At 33.1% G+C, this 20,472-nt stretch overlaps 1 protein-coding gene across 1 annotated transcript; it reads left to right on the top strand.

Moving 5' to 3' along the window:
• The first annotated feature begins 405 nt into the window (after positions 1 to 405).
• On the top strand, positions 406 to 3,221 carry LOC144567381 (NAC domain-containing protein 43-like). The gene is made up of 3 exons (XM_078317508.1): positions 406 to 829; positions 1,444 to 1,727; positions 1,924 to 3,221. The coding sequence occupies exons 1-3, from the start codon at positions 658 to 660 to the stop codon at positions 2,632 to 2,634; spliced, it is 1,167 nt and encodes a 388-aa protein (XP_078173634.1). The 5' UTR covers positions 406 to 657; the 3' UTR covers positions 2,635 to 3,221.
• Positions 3,222 to 20,472: the final 17,251 nt, after the last annotated feature.

Below are 20,472 nucleotides of genomic sequence, written 5' to 3'. Positions count from 1 at the left end.
TTATCTATTAACATTTTCAGATATAAATAAGTAGGTTTTCGATATAAATAAAACTAATTTTTCACACACAAACATAGATAAAAAAAAAAGTCTTTAATTATACAAATTCATGTGTTGTACTCGTTGGCACTCTTGAGTCATTGAGTGTGAATGTGACGTAACATATAGTCTGCATCATTCTCACAAATAAGTTGTCGTTTTGTAATAAAGGAACATATTTTCACATTAATACATTTTTAACAAATACTGATTATGGTATTTGTTTATCATTAATAGGGAGACAACTGGTGGATTAAATCGGGGAGACATCAATAGTTTCTCTCCAATTATTAATTAATTTTCTACATACATTGGCCCATCTGTGTGTTGTGTGCTTGTGAGGTTTGGTGGCTTCTCTCTATTCTTGCAAACAGCAAAACTAACCCATTAGCTGATTAGCCTATGCAGTGGGAAAAGTTCAATACAAAAAATAAAAATAAAGAAAAATCAGACCGAAAATGATCAGTTAACCACTATATAAATAACTAAACTATCCCAACCTCTCTCGACCTTCCTAATATTTTCTCTCGCACCGTCTCCTCTCTCTCTCCTTTCTTCTCACCTTTAATTTGTACTTCACCTTCAATTTGTCTATTTGCATATAAACTAGTACCCACAATGAGTATATCAGTTAATGGCCAGTCTTGTGTGCCGCCTGGCTTCCGATTCCACCCGACCGAAGAGGAATTGTTGAACTACTATTTGCGAAAGAAAGTCGGAAATGAGAAGATTGATTTAGATGTGATTCGCGATGTAGATCTTAACAAGCTCGAACCATGGGACATTCAAGGTATGTAATGCACTCTTTTTTAAGTTCAAATGTACTTAATTTGGTTCAAAATGGGTATATGTGCAATTAAACTGAGAGTTAAAGGGTGAGTGTGACAACTAGTACGTAGAAATAAAGATTTACAGTTTTGAGTGTGACAAGGTACGTGATACGTATAAATTAATTAGTACATGCTCCTTCAGAAAGTTCATAGATTACTATCATATATAATACTTGGTTTGCTCTTATTGGTTTGCTTTAATTGCCTGACCTCATCTTTGTTCAATAAACAATATTACTCAAAAGTCAAAATGAATATGAAATTAGTGAGGATCAAGAATATATAGATACATACTCTAGTAGTGCAAGTATCTAAAAGGTTTGTCATCCACCATTAATAATTTAATGTTGAGTATTTAATTATACTTTAATTTCTATTGATAAAAAGTTGCATCCTACACCAATTATTTTTTAAGCAGTCAAGAATTCACATCACAATTGCAAATTTGCAATATTTAGAAATGTTTTACATTAAAAGCATTTTATGAAAACGTATTGTTCTATGGTATCAAGTATTAATTTCTATGAGTATATGAATTATATATTCTCACAATATTAATTTTTTGTACGTGCAGAGAAATGCAAAATTGGTTCTACACCTCAAAATGACTGGTACTTCTTTAGCCACAAAGACAAGAAGTATCCGACCGGTACACGTACCAATCGAGCAACTGCGGCAGGCTTTTGGAAAGCTACTGGTCGAGACAAGGTCATATATAATAGCTTCAAGCGAATTGGCATGCGCAAAACCCTAGTTTTCTACAAAGGCCGGGCACCCCACGGCCAGAAATCCGATTGGATCATGCATGAGTACCGTCTAGATGAACTCACCGACACAAATTCTTACTCTCACTCTCATGTAAGTCTGCTAGAGAACTATTCAAATATTTTCTTTCACCAAAACATGCTAAGTTGCATTAATTTAATTGAACAAGCAATACTTAGACAAGTTGCATTTAACTAGCAACTTTTTGTGTGACTCTGATTAATCAAGAAGTATAACAATTAAATACATGTGTTACATGTGTACTTAATTGATATAATAATGAATGTAGGTGGCTAGCCCAATTGCAGAGGCAAATCAAGAGGACGGTTGGGTTGTTTGTAGAGTGTTCAAGAAGAAGAACCATCTCAAATCCATTAGTAGCCCAAAGAATTGTTCTTCTATCACAAGTGATGCAAAAACACAGCTCATGCACTCTACCAGCGATGAGGCACTGGATCACATATTACAGTACATGGGCCGATCATGCAAACAGGAAGCTGAAAAGTGTTCAAATGCATCTACTAGTCTCAGTTTTAAGTATCTCAAGCCGATCGAGACAATTGCCAGCATGCATGAGAGGTTCATGAAGTTGCCTGCACTAGAGAGCCCGACTTTCCAGTCGTCGGTCTCACCGACATGTAATAGTCAAGAGAGTTACATGCAAGATACGGTCCAAGCGGTGGTCAACATGGATCAAAATTGCAACTCCGGTGATGGTATCACCGATTGGGCCGCAATGGATAGGCTCGTTGCTTCACACCTTAACGGGCAGGCTGATCCAGCAAAGCATGAGCTCGCGTGCTTTGACGAACCGAATTTCAATTTCTACCCAACTAGCAGGCTGCTACTGAGCAGTGGTGCAGATGAGTGTACCCGAGGTGCAAGTGTTATTACTAGTAACACAGGTGGCGATGGCTGTGATGGTGATCTGTGGAGTTTTGCAAGGTCAGCTTCTTCAGGTTCGGGTAATTCAGAGCGACTAAGCCATGTTTCACTATAATTGAAAAAGCACCAGTTAATCGGGCTTTTCTAAATCAGAGATGATATGATTGGCACTGCTTTCATCATTCTCAGTTTGTTAGTCTCTACCACCATATTGGACCTATAGGTTGTTAAAGATCCTTGTATGCATACAAATTATTTAGAATTTTTTTTTTTTATTTCCATATATTCTTTCTTTTTGGGAACAGGAGGAAAGGGGGGGGGGGGGGGGGGGGGGGTGTTTGGGGTGTTTGGGGTGTTTGCGATGGACTGGCGCTATCCATAAATGGGGCCTGATCAAAATTTGTTAACACAAGGTAACTAGGCTGGCAAGAAAGAAATGTCTCTTAGTAGAATGGAAGAGCATCAGTTTAATTAGGGTGTGCAAGGAGTGTAATTTTTTTTTTTTTTTTTGGTCGTTTTCACATCCTCTCCATTTTGTACAAAAGAATATAGAGACGTGTGTTCCTCTATTATACCATATGTATCCTGACATGTTAATTTCCTTTTAGTGCTTGTAATATAGCGCGAGAATTTATAATCTTCTGCACATGATTATTCTATTCCATCATATATTTAACTTTTGGTATAATTATAGTTATCAAACAACCATCTTTGCAAATTTGATCTGCAATTATCTCAAGATATAATGCATCTCTTTACTTTAATTAATATGCATGCACTATAGCTTGTTGTTAATATGATGATCACTTGTTTGCGGCAGTTTGTACATAGATATATTATCCGAGAGGGAGACGTGTCTGATGGGCTTTCTGCCCGATTTTCTTCATGATGCATCATGCACGTATCATGAAACGAATCCGACAGAAGAGATCGGGTATCAAACCGATTTGAGTCCAATGCTTATAGGACGCGCCACGCTTCCATATCATCCCTTCCATTAATAACTAGTTGCTAATTAAATGGAGAAGATGATCAACTCATAGTACACTGTACACAAATTAATTGAGCAAATAATTAAGAGGGTTAATGATGGAGTAATAGAACCTACAAACTTTTGGTGCGCTGGATGCGGATGGTCATCTTTTTGTGGTGGTGACAAGAGAAAAAAGGTAGAGTCGAAAGGTGAGCTTCGGCCCCATGTGGGGTACCCTTCATTAATTTAAAGCTGGGCTGTCTTTGCCTCTCATGTCTCTCTCAAGTCACAACACACACACACTCACACACTCACACACTTGGTCTAGCTAGTGTGTATACCCCCTTGAGATATAGAGAGAGGGAGAGAGAGAGAGAGGTTGGCTTTTGTGGCTACCAAAATAATTCTCTAGAGACTAGAGAGAGTAGCGCCCAAAGGAGTTGGAAGTTCGACTACGTGATTATTAGATCAGATAACAACCTTTTTGTGTCTTTCTTCTCTTGCGAAACTTTTCGTACATCCTAGCAACTCCTGTATTTTGTAATTTTGTATGATCACATTTTCGATTATTAATATTTATTGGTGGAAGGTGTACACTGTAGAACCTACCTCTCAAGCATAAATTAGTAGAGGGGGCAATATGCAGGTGCAATCGGGTCAGATTGCATTAGATCAACTTAATTGACATGCGTCATTGAGTCTTGAATTGTTTCTGATGGAATTTTGGATCGCATTAAATTTTGAGTCATTTCAGTCTAGATGACTTGACTTGTTAACATTATCCGATCAGGTCCGTTCAGTTTGGGTAGAGTCGGATGAATTTTTGATTGCTTAGCGTACATTTACTTTGATAATTTTTAAAGAGGAGGAATTAAATGTCTCAGTACTATTAGTGTTCAACATGTTCTCCATATTAAATTATGCTTGGAGACCAAATTTAATTTACATTATGAAAAAACAGTGATTTTTAAAACTCCTTAAAAAATAGTTAAAAATTTCCAAAAAATGTAAACTTCTGATCTTCAAGCACATTTTATATGGAGATTATGTTCAATATTTCATATCGACTATTTAAACTTTGAAATTGCAAAAATACACTCGTTGTACCAATGTCTTCATCATATTTTGTGTCTATTTTGTGTCTCTATTTTGTCTCTATTATCTCTTTTTTGAGAACTACAATAATTTAAAATTTAAAACTTCAATATCAAAACAAAACTGTTAGATATAATTTGTATTATTTTCTCTATACACACGCAAAACACCACAACATTTCATTTTTCTTTGATTCAAAAGGTTGCAAAAATATACAAATGTGAATATATTCTAGACGTTGATTTTTCAACTTATTGATTCATATAAATAAAAAAGAAAAAAAATGATAATTGTTTAGGTCCATGTACAAAAAATAATATAGATCATATCTAACAATTTTATTTTGACATATGAATTTTAGTGTTTTTGTTATTAAAAAAATTAAAAAAGTGGATGCATGATGGAGGCACAAAAAATAAAGGCATTTGAACCCTCCCCCTTTTTAAAATCTTAAAAAATATTATACAAGCTAGAGTAATAAAAATATTGATATATTCTCAATTATTTAAATAGGACATTTATCAAATTTGAGTACATTTAAAATTGAAATGGTACTTTATAAAAAATACAGTTAAAATTCAACAATTAAATTTTTTAAGATATATAGTTTGATTAAAAAAAAACTACATAACTTCCAATCCAAATTTAGTGCTCACTCTACTAAAGAACATGTGTAAGATTTTAAGAATGGGATTGTCCACTAGAATTACACCTCTAATTTTTTTTTGTTTGAAATAACTAATTTAATGTCAATAAATACACATTCACCAATATTTTTCATTACGATTATGTTATAGATAACTATATTACTTTTAAAGACAACCAACTAAGTATTTACATATAAAACATATTTATTAAAAAAATAAAAATAAATGCATTAACATAAATAAAACTGAACACATTTCTCTATTTTTAAAGACAACCATCCGATGTGACTAAATATTACTCTGCCCCATCAGACGCCCCCACCACTATATAAACTGTACAACTATTTCACGTGTTTGGATATATTTTCAACTTTGAGACCTTGTATTTTCCTAGCCAAATGGTATATATCTCAGTGGGGTGGAATATAGAACGACGACAAATTAGCTCCTATCAAAACTGACAAACCAGATGTAGCCACGTGTAAAAGTGGTGACAAAATATGGCAGAGGAGGGACCTTGAATTGAGACCAACCCATGTTAGATTAAAAAAATTTAAGCAACTTTAGAAAAAGTGCCTCTACTATTGCTGGCTGGTAATGCCGTGCAATAGTTGACCTAATTATGCAATAATTGTACATTTCTGCTTATCTCGATCATAATTCAGAATCCAACTAATAATTTTCGGATGAGTCTATCATATTTTCTAAATATCAAATAAGAGTTACAATTTATTATTTGTTTTTAATGTGAATATTAAATCGAGTAGTCATATTGTGTGTGTGCTCTCAACCATGTCTTCATCATCCACTATCACGGTATATATTTTATTACATGAGATGCTTGAGCCGGGACTTGGTTAATATGTGGATTTTTTTTCTCTCTAATTGATGTCATTATTTTTTTCAAAATGATCATTTTCTCTTAATGAGATTATCAAGGTTAATGTTGAATAAGTTTTGAGGTCCTGTTGATTATTGTCCAATTTATTTTTGATAATTTGGCTCATATATGTGATCGTAAATGTGCGTCTATCTTGGAAAATTATAGAAACTTCATTTTATGTATCAAATGATAAGTGTCAATATTTCTTATCTTGATAATTAAGATCATAATAATTATATTCATATTATGTTTTCCTTTTTTTCTACCGTGAATTGACAAGTAATGTATTTATTATACTTGAACTTGTTAAAAAATAGATTATTGAAATCTAAATTATTTTTTTTTTAAAATGTTGCTTTTCTCTATAGCATGTTTTCTATGATTTTTTTTTAATAAAAATATAAAAAGGAAATATATATTTATTAAAATAACAACTCTTCTTTATTATCATAATTCATCGAAATATCTTTAAATTCTTTAGTAATTAATCAAATATATTAGTCTATTCCTGAATATCTCCATTTTTTATTCTAGCTGATAATATCAATATTATCTAGCTAAATGTAGAGAACGAGTAATTAATAGTTATTAGACGAATATATTTTTCAATTAATAGTTGTAGACGAATATATTTTGCTTTGATCTAGCATGTTCGTTGTATTGTACGAACATCACGTGCTTGCTTATGATTGTTCAAAGACAATTGTGTTGGAAAAACAATACATCTTGCTATCTACCTGTCTAATTTGTCAAAATCATTTTTTTTTATATTAACAACTATGATGGTTTGATGAACATGTAATTATTTTTTTATTGACAATTAATATCAATATGTATTACTTATAAATTATAGAGATTTGTTATTAATCCCATTCGTTTACTTAACATTTAGGTACTTATAACTAACATTAAAAAAAGTTATTATAACAAAATTGAGATTTTCAGACCATCTACATCCCAGCAACTCAAATGAGTTTCTAAATAACTGTTAATCACTTTTTAGAAATTAAGGTCTCTAAAGTTTTTAATTAACTCTCACATTTCTGAAATTAATTTTAGAGTTTCTATTAAGGCACATCAACAACAAATTAAAAATGAGAAATAATTTGAGCCAATTATTTGACTAGCATAGAGTTTATAAACAGTTTTTTAATTAAAAAAATTTTACTGCATAATTTCTTCTAAATAAGAAACTCTTTTACATCTCTCAAACTGAATTAAAACTGTTATAGTAGATTAAAAACTCTAATAATATTAAGAATGTAGATGCCCTCATATATAAATAGTAAATGAGTGGTGGACGTGTAAGTTTCATTAATTAATTTACTATGATGCGATGGCCAGAAGAAAAAAAGAAAAATAAAGAAGAAGAAGATGGTAAATGAGTGGAGATACTTGGGTGGACGTGTAAGTTTCATTTATTAATTATTATGCTGCGATCGGTATCCAGTTTTAAAAAAAAAAAAGACGGTTTAGTGGTGGTATATAAATAAAATATGCATGTCATCGAGGTGCAACTGTCATGCATGTAATAATGAATTAGTTCTCTGATATAAATATCATGAGCATAATCTTTTGTTAAGATCTCAGCATTATGGCAATTGATAGAGACTCTTGGACCATATATAACTCAAGTAGCTAGCTAGCATCAATATAATAATATCTGGTATAATATACTAACAACTTACGTCAGAAAGCGTGTTTATATAATTAATTGTGGTCCAAAGTGCTGCTTGCTAATTGAAATTACTTGCCTATGTGCACGTGCATCATATAAAAATTTAACATTCTCCTTTCTATTAAATAGAGAATAGTATGTACGTATTACTAATAACTTTAGTAATCTTCTTTAAATCCTTTACATGCATCCAGCAAATCTTTAAAATACATTTTGTAGTTAATCTTTAAGTTGTTAATTTACAAAAATAAAATAAATTATTGCTATTATAGTACCATAGCACATGGATAATTTAATATTGGAATTAATTGTTAGGAAGAGATTTCAAACACTGATAGGTGAATAACATATTTTATTTTATTTTAATTTTTTAGCAATTGCCAACTAACAAAATTTCATTATACAAAATAAATTTGAATTCTTGCGTGTAGATAAAATCTAAAACGAAATTAAGTAAGAAAGAAAGAAATAAATATATTATACAACAATATTTTTACCCTTATCTAAATCAATAACAATCTAACCAATCTCTAACATCTAAAGTCCCTCCCAGCCATGATCAATATATGGCTCTCCTTGATAAAGTAATCCATTTAAATATGATTGAATATTAGTCCATTCTTTTCATTCCGAAAAAAAAAAACCAGTTCATTTAAATTGAATGACTTGTTTAGTAAAATTTACTCAAAAAAAAAAAAAATAGTCCATTATTTTCATTCCATAATATTAGGTAACTAGCAGTTCAAATGGAATTCCTTGGGCCCTTGGCCAGGGGCGGACGCAGGATTTTTGTCAGGGCGGACCAATAATCGGATGCAAATAGCTTATCGGGTTCAAACCCAATAGCTTATCGGGTACAATTCAACATAACAAAACAAAAATACCAATCAATATAATAAAAATCCTAAATTACTTGAAAAAAATCAACAATTCAACATTTATAGGGAATTTGAAATCAATATTTTGGTTCAACTTGGCAGCCTCTGCCTTTGAATTAAAAAAAAAAATAAAAATAAAAATATTTTGGTTCAACTAATTTTCGCTATTTGGGATCAGCGCCTATTTGGGCTCTGCTAATTTGTTTCGCTCAGAGTTTATATGGGCTCCGTTCTGTCTATTAGAATTCCAAAATGGGCTACAGGGGGGCAATTTGAATTCCAGGGAGGGGCAGAGGTCCGAAAAGCATATTTTTAGCACTATTTTTGAAAATCCAGCGGGGGGCAGCTGACCCCCCCTGTGCTATAGTAGATCCGCCCCTGCCCTTGGCATGCCCGATTGGAATGTAATGATTCATTGGTATTACACTACAACAAAGTAGACACTTTTTGCGAGGGAAAAAGCGTTTTTATGACGGTCGTCCGTCACAAAAAATACCGTCGCAAAAAGAAAAAGCTGAACAATGAGAGTAATTCGTCCTCTCGAAAAGTGTCTATTCTTGTTGTGTTAATCCAAACATTATCCTTTAAATGGGGGTGAGAAAAAAAGGTTCACATGAAGTGAGATAGAAAATAAATCAAAAATGTATTTTCAATAGTAAGAGTTCAAAATAAATTGTGCACTTTCAAGGTGAGATGCAACACATTGCACACAATTAACAATTTTAGGTCTTTTGATCTATAAATTTATTGAACTGTGTCTGTCTAAACAGAGTACTTTTTTTAATAAGCAAAATCCATAACCACCTAAAGAAACAATTCATTAATTTGTGCTATCAAATCGAATAATAAATGCAATCCATATCCGAATAGCAAATTAATTTTGTTCCTGTAATATCATAAAACATTCGAGAATATATGAGCAGGAGCTCTGTATTATCTATGGTACAACAACAACTTATCTTCAAGACCAGTCCCTTTTAGTTTCTTTGGTTCACATTCACATGTTTCTTAATTAAAAGGTAGATACAAGAAAATTTTATTTCACATGTTCATATCAATTTTGAAGATTGTATTGGTAAAATTGTAACACTTATATGGCATCATGAGGATAAAGGGAGACCACAACCTCCCATGATATCTAATTATATTTTCTTAGGGGCTTGAAAAAATTAAAAATATAATTATACTCTAAGACAGAGGAAGACTACAATCTCCCATTATATCTAATTATATTTTCCTAGACACCATATAGATCCTAAAATTTTCATTTTTTTCTCCAAAGAGGTAAATATCTTTAGATCTAAATATAATAGAAAAGATTGACTTGACAAAAGGCTTTCATTATGTTAATTAATTCATTATTCGAACTGTTGTTATCATGGTGCAATTAACAAAGTTGATTAAGCTCTCACAACTTATTTAGACAAAGACTCGATTCCAGCCCTGCCCCTTGACAATGATACCTTTTTTTGTCATACTTTGGTTTTTATATAAATTAAAATTTGCTAGATAAGATAGTTTGGTAGGTTTTGAGTGTGACACTGAATTCCTACTTCAGTTCAAATTATACACCCACGCACTTGTTGCTTAAATAATTATGAAGAACGTAACTTTGCTTAATGCATTGAAATTTGAGCATATATATTTTGTATGATGGGAATATAAATATATACTTTTTTTAGTTGGATGCATTTGAAATATGGAACCAAAACTTTGGTTTTATTTTTCAGATTGATATTTAATGTGCATCACAATTAGGACCGGCAAAAAAACCCGCGGCTTGCTCATGCTTGGTTCGAAAACGAGCAAGTTATAGGTCACTGTTTTTAGCTCAACTCCAATATTAGCTCGTTCACGATGCATGATACGTTAATTTTGGAAACAAGTGAGCCACGAGCTACGTCTAACTCAGCTCGCTACTATCCAGAGGGCCAAATAGCACGCAGCTCGTGGCTCGCTCGGAAAAAGATTCGCTCATTTTTTGACTCGGTTTAAAATTGAACAAGCTATGAATCAACAAGTTTAACTTGAACTATAACATTAATTCGCTCGCTTTGAAAACAAGCAAGCCATGAATTACCCCTAACTCAGCTCAACTCGGCTCGTTGCCTGTTGTAATCACATCTTATCTACAACCACTAAATGAAAACTAAACTTAATTAGTTATATGGTAAACCACGTTGAAATGAGCCTGTTTAATGAGGTATGTAATTGAGCTTATGTCAATATTACCACAGTTTCTTCAAGAAATTTTCTCTTGATCAGATATTAATGATAATCAATGATGCCTTTTCCGGAGGCTTGAAGCAATTCTAAATCAATTAATGGTCCTGATAATCTTATAAATTAGGGAAATAGAAATGTGTAGACTAGACACCATGACGAGTAGGCGTGTTAACGGGTACTGATAATTTTGTAAATTAGGGAAATAGAAATGTATATAGACACCATCATGACTAGGGGTGTTAATGGGTACGATAAGAGTAGTCGTGATGGTGTCAACAAGTACGTTAAGGATCGGATGGATGTATTTTTATATTTGTATCCATCATTGTATTTATTCAAATTTTATTCTTATCTACTACAAATTATTTTATTCGTATTCAACTCTTATCCGTTGTAGTTATCAGAAAACGAAACAATAGCACATGTACTACGAGTAATTAATATTAATATAATAGTTATTTTTATTTATTATTAAATAAAACATTAAAACATATACATTCATGTCACACATGTACAGTACTTTATTGAAAAAAAATTATGATCACGCTAAGTGTAAGTAAACTAACGAAAGTACTATTTTCAATACTTATTAATATATATAACATATATAATTTTTTTTTATAATTACCTGATCGGGTAACGAGTATGAAATAGATTTTACCCGTACCCTTACATGTTTAAATAACAAAAAAAAATCTTTATCCGTACCTGTACCCAATAAGTTTATAAATAAAAAAAAAAATTACTCATACTCATCTTATTAGATACGATACGGATCGGATAAACAGATAAAAGAGTGTAATTGACACCTAATCACGACAGGACTAGGATATTTATTATTCTTCGAAAGCTTATAATGAATATTTTAGTTCAATGAATGCTCTCAAATGACTAATCACCTCAACTTCAGATTAGAAGATAATATTCTTCTGGATGACAAAGATATGAAGTGACAATTAATAATAACAGGAGTTCCTCCAAGACATTAATTTCTGTACGGTTTCATTGAATCTAGCTACAGATTTTTTTATTAATAACAATTGTTATAATATAATATATACTACTGCATATATTTTATTTATTTATGTTTTGATCTCATAAAAAAGTCGAAATACGATTCTTGTACAAAATAAAGAACTGAAAAAAAAAAAATACCACGGTACCATGCATGTCATAGAAAATACATATTTTAAAAAGAACTGATATTTTTTTCGATTCCTTTTGTGTGACCAAAACGAAGAATGTAATCCATCTAATATCATATATTATTTTATGATAATTTAAAAAAAAGGAAAAATCTAGGCGGTGACGTTGTATTTGATTGGAGTCGAGTGGTTGTAGTACATAGTATACATTTTGAGTTGCTGCAGAAAGAAATCGGGCCGTCCCTTTCTAATTGACATAAATATCAAAGGAACTCCATAATTTTTTAAATAGATCTGAATTTTAATTGAACAATTCAAATTTGAAACTCAAATTTTATGTCACTGTGGAAGATATTTGCTATTGTATACGGACCCAGTCAATCTATTAGTGTAACCCCAGTGATTGATGTTTTGGGTTTTGAGATTAAGAACAAGACTAGACTTACTAATAATTAGTATTTAATAGTTTGAAGGTTAATTATATTAATGGAACGAAGGTGACCGTTCTTCTTGTTTGTGTGTGTGGTGGAGCTGCACTATTGTAATATGCACAAATTAAAACTTCTCTATTAACATGCATTCGTATCTTTATTTTCAAAGTTGAAATCATTGATTCAAACTGTTCAACATGATGTCTATATTAAAATGTGCTTGAAGACTAAATTTTACATTTGTTAGAAATTTTTACTATTTATTAAGATATGCACAAAATTATTGTTTCAAAAAAAATATAAAATTTGGTCTCCAAGCACATTTTAATATAGAGATCATATTAAATAGTTTGGATCAAATATTTGAACTTTGAAAATAAAAATATGAGTACATATTAAAAGAGAAATTCTTATGTGCATATTACTAGCCCAGCTCTATATATTCACACACATATACACATACTCAAAATTTGAATAAAAACTTTTGGCCTAAAAATTCAACCGCCAGGAACTAAAAATAAATAAATAAGTTTACTATAATTTTTAAGAACAATAAATTTTAAGCAGTGAATGCGGACTCCTATTCCAGCAGAAAAAATTTAAAATTTCATCCACCATTTTCTCAAAAAAAAAATTGAAGAAAAGAAGAAGAAGAGAATATCTACTCTTGTCGCAAACTCTATAATAGTTTAGAGTTTGTTCGTCTGCATATATATATATATATATATATATATATCTTTTATTTTGAATTCATAACCACTACAATAGAAAAATGCACAAATTAGTATTTATTAACGCTTGTGTTATTAAGCTTCCTTGTAAAATTTCGAAGGCATTTACTCTTGTATTTGTTTTTATTTTATTTTTTAGCTCCTGAATCACATTGACTCTCTTTCGGTCGGAAATTTTTATTTTAGAGAAAAATAAATATCTAGCCTTCCAATTTCCAATGTTCATAAAAGATTTTCCATTCTCCATTCGAATTTTCAACATTTCATACAAATAATGTTGCCTTTTGCGGCCATTTTTATTAATATCCAAAAAATAAAAGTGAATTTTAAAAATAACCTCCAGTTCAATTTTTTTTCAAAAATAATCCAACCGCCAGGCCCATGGGTGACCCAGAATATTAGCAAACCGCCAGAACTACGGGCGGTCTCCCTGGGGACCAAACCACCCCCCTGGGCGGTCTGCTAGGGGTCTTTAATCCCGTGACTGTCTCGCTCTCTCCTTTCCTCTCTCTGTCTTAGCCTCCTCCTCTCCGCACCAGATGAACCCCAGACCCAAAAAAAAAAATCTCAGCGCCTCCCCACCCGCCTCCGCCGCCGGTGCTCCACCTGCCTCCACCACTGCTCTGCCCTCTCTCCACTCCCTCGATCTCTCTCTCTACCTTGCCGGTGCTCCACTCCCTCGATCTCTCTCTCTACCTTGCCGATGCTCCACTCACCTTCACCACCCGCCGTCTACCTCGCTGCGCTGCCGCTCCTCTCTCTCGGGTAATTTTTTGATTTGAATCAATTGAATATTAGTTGTAATTGTTGAATTCGAATCGATTTGATTCGATCCGATTGAATGTGATTGAATTCGATTAAATATGATTGTAATTGAATGCGATTTAATGTGTTTGTGTTTGTGATTGCGATTGTGATTATGATTGTGATGAAATTAGTAGTTGTAATTAAAAAAAATGTTAGGATTTTTGAACCAAAAAAAGAAAAGAAAATAGGATATGTGATTGTTTTATGATTAATATTAGGGTTGTGATTGTTTTAGGATTTTTGAACAAAAAAAGAATGTTAGGATTAAAGATTGGTTTAGTTTTAGGGTTTTTGAACCAAAAAAAAAAAAGAATTTGTGATTGTTTTAGGATTTTTGAAAAAAAAATGTTATGATTAATGATTGGTTTAGTTTTAGGGTTTTTGAAAAAAAAAAATAGGATTTGTAATTGTTTTATTATTAATGTTAGGATTGTGATTGTTTTAGGGTTTTTGAACAAAAAAAAAGGATTAATGATTGGTTTAGTTTTAGGGTTTTTGAACAAAAAAAATGTTATTTAGTAATTGGTTATAATTAAAATTCATGTGTTAGTTATATTAGTTGTTATATAATTAATATGTTATATTGTAAATATATTAAAAAATTATTGTAATAATTTTATAAAACTAGTTAAGTGCTCACGCGCTACTGTGGGGATAGCAAATTTGTTTTGATCATTTTCTTTAAATAGAATTAATATAAAAATTTGTTTTGATTACTTTCAAGAAATATTTAAAGAAATTTTTTTAAATATATATATTTTATAAAGAAATATTTAAAGAAAATTTGTTTTGATTTCTTTAAATATATATATATTTTAAATGTAGTATGCCCAGATCTAGACGGTGGGGAGCACGAGCTGCGCCTGCAGCTGGTCCAGATGCTGTCAATCCGACTGGAGCGGGCGGATCCTCGGTGGATCCGACTGTAGCGGGTGTTGGGGTTTACGCGGTGCTAACCGAAAACCCGTTTAGGCTTAAGTTGCGGAATGACCGTAGAACAAAAATTTCTACAGCCAACTTAAGCTCAGGATTATACGGGGTATGTCAGGAAACTTTCCAAGGCGGTCCACCTTCAGTATTCCTTTGGCATCAAAACCCAATTTAATCCTTTTACAGATCTACTCCATGATTGATTTCTAAAACTTTAATCTACTTACCAATTAAATAGATTAATATAACATATTTATACCTTGTTTCCAAATCACAGTTGGAATGCAGACCGAGCGAGTAGAGCCTCACCAGGGAAGGAATCGACTCGGAGTATCACACGTGTGATACCTCTATCGGTTATCCACCAGGACTAACCGGAGAGCGGTTTATTTCTTCTGCCAGAAATACCATAAACCGCGGAATTCTGCAAAAACACTATTCACAGGGAAAAGACGAAAACCCGTAAACACGAATTTTCGATTGCTCAGTTTCATCAATATGCAAAACTGACATACCGCTAAATTCGGTAAAACACTATTCATCGATCCCATAAATATACTCCACAACAACCCGCAAGATTATACGTCAAGTACGTATAACTTTCTTTTCTCAACCGAAACACTATTTGGGAGAGAAACCGAGAAAGAAAGAAAATACCGATCCGTTTCGACACGAAACGGTATGAGTGAATTAGCAATTTTTCTCTCTACATGCACCCCTCTATTTATAGGCTTTTGAGGAGGTTCGCAAAAGACCAAAATACCCCTCAACTTATGTCTATTTACAAGATATGCCATTGAATGGATAAGGATGACATGTCATGTGGATAAGATCGATGACGTGTCATCTGGATAAGATCGATGACATGTCATGCGGACAAGCACGAATTTGAAAAGACCCGAATGCCCTCGGCGCGAACACAAATAATGTTTGTATAATTATTCTGAACAATTATATATATTTTTCTGCGGTTGTTTGTTTCGGTATCGATGACGTGTCATCTGGATAGGATCGATGACATGTCATGCGGATAAGACGAATATGAAAAGACCCGAATGCCCTCGGCCCGAATACAAATAATATTCGTATAATTATTCTGAACAATTATATATATTTTTCTTGCGGTTGTTGTTTCGGTAATTTATACAACGTGTCGTGCACATTTATAAATTAACCGGTTAACTTTTATACAACGTGTCACACACGTTTATAAAATAACCAATGTTTTTGCTTGTTATTTTTACATAACATTTATAATTTAATTATAACACGTATAATTAATTATAACCATCTTACTATTGATCATAACCAATTTATAATCAATCACAATAAGATTCTCTGATTAACTCGTATATGGTGTGACCCAATAGGATCTGTGTTATGTTGGTAAATAGAGTTAAAACTGTTTTAACTTCTATAATCATGAGCGGCATCTGACAACACATCATGACCATCCAATTACACAGATGATGCTGTACAGTACAATATCACGATCCAGTAAACAATTTACTTGTGTCAGTTCTTTTGTCACATAGCTATCAGATTAGTTTCAAGGTAGGTGTGTGTCATCCTTGTAAACTTAATCTTTTCTTGATCTTGAGCAGATTATCAAATACGATTACTCTTGTAATCATACTGCGCGCTGATAATCTTACTCTATCAAGGGGCCCAGTGATGCTATAGCTCGTATAGAGATACGAGGGACAATAGTACTTTTGGTAAACCATCACTACCTCAGCTAAGCCATGTATACCGAAGAGCTACCATTATAACTGCATTTTACCGACAGCGTTTGATAACAATCACACATATACATTTCTTAGTAGGAAAGATGAATACCTCATACTTTAGAACTTAACACTGAATGAAAGCATTAATAACACGAACACAATTCTGTATAATGTTTCATTCGGGGTCTGTCAGATATCATGTTCCTGGAACATATATCTATGTGATTAAAATGACAACTCCTTGTCTATGGTCTATAAAACTTGACCATCATTTAATCCACATACTAACCTTACAGCGGTAATTAGTGTTCCTGCTAATTACCTTGGTCTGTGACCTTTTAAGAGTATATATCATCTATATTATGGAGTTTCACAATTTCAGTCATGAACTCGAAATGATCCATAAATGCAATAATACTCAAGGCAACAAAATGATAGCAATCATCCAATTCATGAACAAAGCTTTATATATAATCAATTATCATATTATTGACTTCTAGATTATTACACTAACAATGCCGCCACCTCCTGCAGGTAATTAGAAGTTAATATTAAAAGTAGGACACACACAATGGTTTTATTTTTCTCGAATTGTTTGTTCTAACTCAGTTAACTTTCAATTATGCAGATAATGACTCTGGTTGGGCGTTCCACCACTGGGTGTTGGGAACTAAAGGATGGGACACTTATAGAAATAAATATGGAGTTCCGGTAGAGCTTGGGCCGGTCAGTTACCGCTTTATATTATTTATTGCAGAGTTCATTGTATGTAGCAAATCTAACATTGTTTTAATTTAGGATAGAGCACCTCGTTGGAATGCCAATCCCAATTTTAGCGTGAATGATCTTCCCCCGTTCGATACAGATGCAGAGGTGACTGGCTCCCACAGACGGCGATATGGAGTGGAGATGGAGCACGACTTTGAGGCTGGTGGGAGTACATCTCAGACTGCATATGGCTTTTTCTCTGCATTATTTGGCGCACCGCCTCATTCTACGTATCCTCCAACATGGGAGCAAGATACATGGGAGCAGCGTACAGGCCCGGCCGATGCACAGTCAGCCGATTTCTTTGATCCATGGGCAGCCGGTACAGATACGCAGCACATGTATGCAGAGAATCTGGGTGGAGGATATGAGGATATGGAAGAGGAGAGTGGAGAGGAGGAATTAGGAGATGTGAGTCCGCAGGGGCAGATACAGAGGCGTGTGCAGCCGCACCGGGAGGGCAAAGGCGTAGCGGCACCTAGGTTGTCTCTATCCGGAAGGAAACGACGAGGATGATTGCAGAGTTTTTTTTATTGTGATATAGTTCTGACTCTGACTGTAGTATTTCGACTTTGGGATTGTTGTATTATATGTTTGTGATTATGTTGGCATCATGTTGGCATTATGTTTTTTTTATTTTTTATTCATGTTGGCATTATGTTGTTTGCACTTTACATTTCATCATTTCTATTCGAACAAAAACAACTTATTAGTTATAAAAATTATGTTGTTTTGCTTATGTGAACTGATTTATTTGGTTTGAACTAAGTTATAAACTTTAATATCGTTTTTTATTGTATTGTTGAACTATGTTAGACTATTTTAGAACTATACTTATTTCTAGCATATTCAAAAATAATGCAGCTCATGTACAACATAAATACTACAATATAAAATTCATAAAATCCAGATACAGTACAAAATAATACAATACCGTTGAGTCCATAAAATAAAACTGTTAGTGTAATAATCTAGAAGTCAATAATACGATAATTTATCATAAAGCTTTGTTCATGAATTGGATGATTAATATCATTTTGTTGCCTTGAGTATTATTGCATTTATGGATCATTTCGAGTTCATGACTGAAATTGTGAAACTCCATAATATAGATGATATATACTCTTAAAAGGTCACTGACCAAGGTAATTAGCAGGAACACTAATTACCGCTGTAAGGTTAGTATGTGAATTAAATGATGGTCAAGTTCTACAGACCATAGACAAGGAGTTGTCATTTTAATCACATAGATATATGTCCCAGGAACATGATATCTGACAGACCCCGAATGAAACATTATACGGAATTGTGTTCGTGTCATTAATGCTTTCATTCAGTGTTAAGTTCTAAAGTATGAGGTATTCATCTTTCCTACTAAGAAATGTATATGTGTGATTGTTATCAAACGCTGTCGGTAAAATGCAGTTATAACGGTAGCTCTTCGGTATACATGGCTTAGCTGAGGTAGTGATGGTTTACCAAAAGTACTATTGTCCCTCGTATCTCTATACGAGCTATAGCATCACTGGGCCCCTTGATAGAGTAAGATTATCAGCGCGCGGTATGATTACAAGAGTAATCATATTTGATAATCTGCTCAAGATCAAGAAAAGATTAAGTTTACAAGGATGACACACACCTACCTTGAAACTAATCTGATAGCTATGTGACAAAAGAATTGACACAAGTAAATTGTTTACTGGATCGTGATATTGTACTGTACAGCATCATCTGTGTAATTGGATGGTCATGATGTGTTGCCAGATGCCGCTCATGATTATAGAAGTTAAAACAGTTTTAACTCTATTTACCAACATAACACAGATCCTATTGGGTCACACCATATAGGAGTTAATCGGAGAATCTTATTGTGATTGATTATAAATTGGTTATGATCAATAGTAAGATGGTTATAATTAATTATACGTGTTATAATTAAATTATAAATTTTATGTAAAAATAACAAGCAAAAACATTGGTTAATTTATAAACGTGTGTGACACGTTGTATAAAAGTTAACCGGTTAATTTATAAATGTGCAAGACACGTTGTATAAATTACCGAAACAACAACCGCAAGAAAAATATATATAATTGTTCAGAATAATTATACGAATATTATTTGTATTCGGACTGAGGGCATTCGGGTCTTTTCAGATTCGTCCTTATCCGCATGACATGTCATCGATCCTATCCAGATGACACGTCATCAATACCGAAACAAACAACCGCAGAAAAATATATATAATTGTTCAGAATAATTATATGAACATTATTTGTGTTCGGGCCGAAGGCATTCGGGTCTTTTCAGATTCGTGCTTATCCGCATGACGTGTCATCGATCCTATCCAGATGACACGTCATCGATCTTATCCACATGTCATCATCCTTATCCATTCGATGGCATATCTTGTAAATAGGCCGAACTTGGAGGGCATTTTGGTCTTTTGGCAACCGACCCTAAACCCTATAAATAGGGGTGGAGGGGTAGAGAGAAAAATCGCTAATTCACTTGTATCGTTTCGTGTAGAATCGAATCGGTATTTTCTCTCTTTCTCGGTTTCTCTCCCAAATATTGTTTCGGTTGAGAAAAGAAAGTTATACATAGTTGACGTATAATCTTGCGGGTTGTTGTGGAGAATATTTACGGGATCGATGAATAGTGTTTTACCGAATTTCACGGTATGTCAGTTTTGCTCATTTGATGAAACTGAGTAACCGAAAATTCGTGTTTACGGGTTTTCGTCTTTTTCCCCGTTAATAGTGTTTTTGCAGAATTCCGCGGTTTATAGTATTTCTGGCAAAAGAAATAAACCGCTCTCTGGTTAGTCTTGGTGGATAACCGATAGAGGTATCACACGTGTGATACTCCGAGTCGATTCCTTCCCTGGTGAGGCTCTACTTGCTCGGTCTGCATTCCAACTGTGATTTGGAAACAAGGTATAAATATGTTATATTAATCTATTTAATTGGTAAGTAGATTAAAGTTTTAGAAATCAATCATGGAGTAGATCTGTAAAAGGATTAAATTG

Source organism: Carex rostrata, chromosome 16, assembly GCF_964058835.1.
Source record: "Carex rostrata chromosome 16, lpCarRost1.2, whole genome shotgun sequence".
Lineage (NCBI taxonomy): Eukaryota > Viridiplantae > Streptophyta > Magnoliopsida > Poales > Cyperaceae > Carex > Carex rostrata.
Note: the sequence above shows the minus strand (reverse complement) of the source record. Positions and strands in the feature narration are given on the sequence as shown.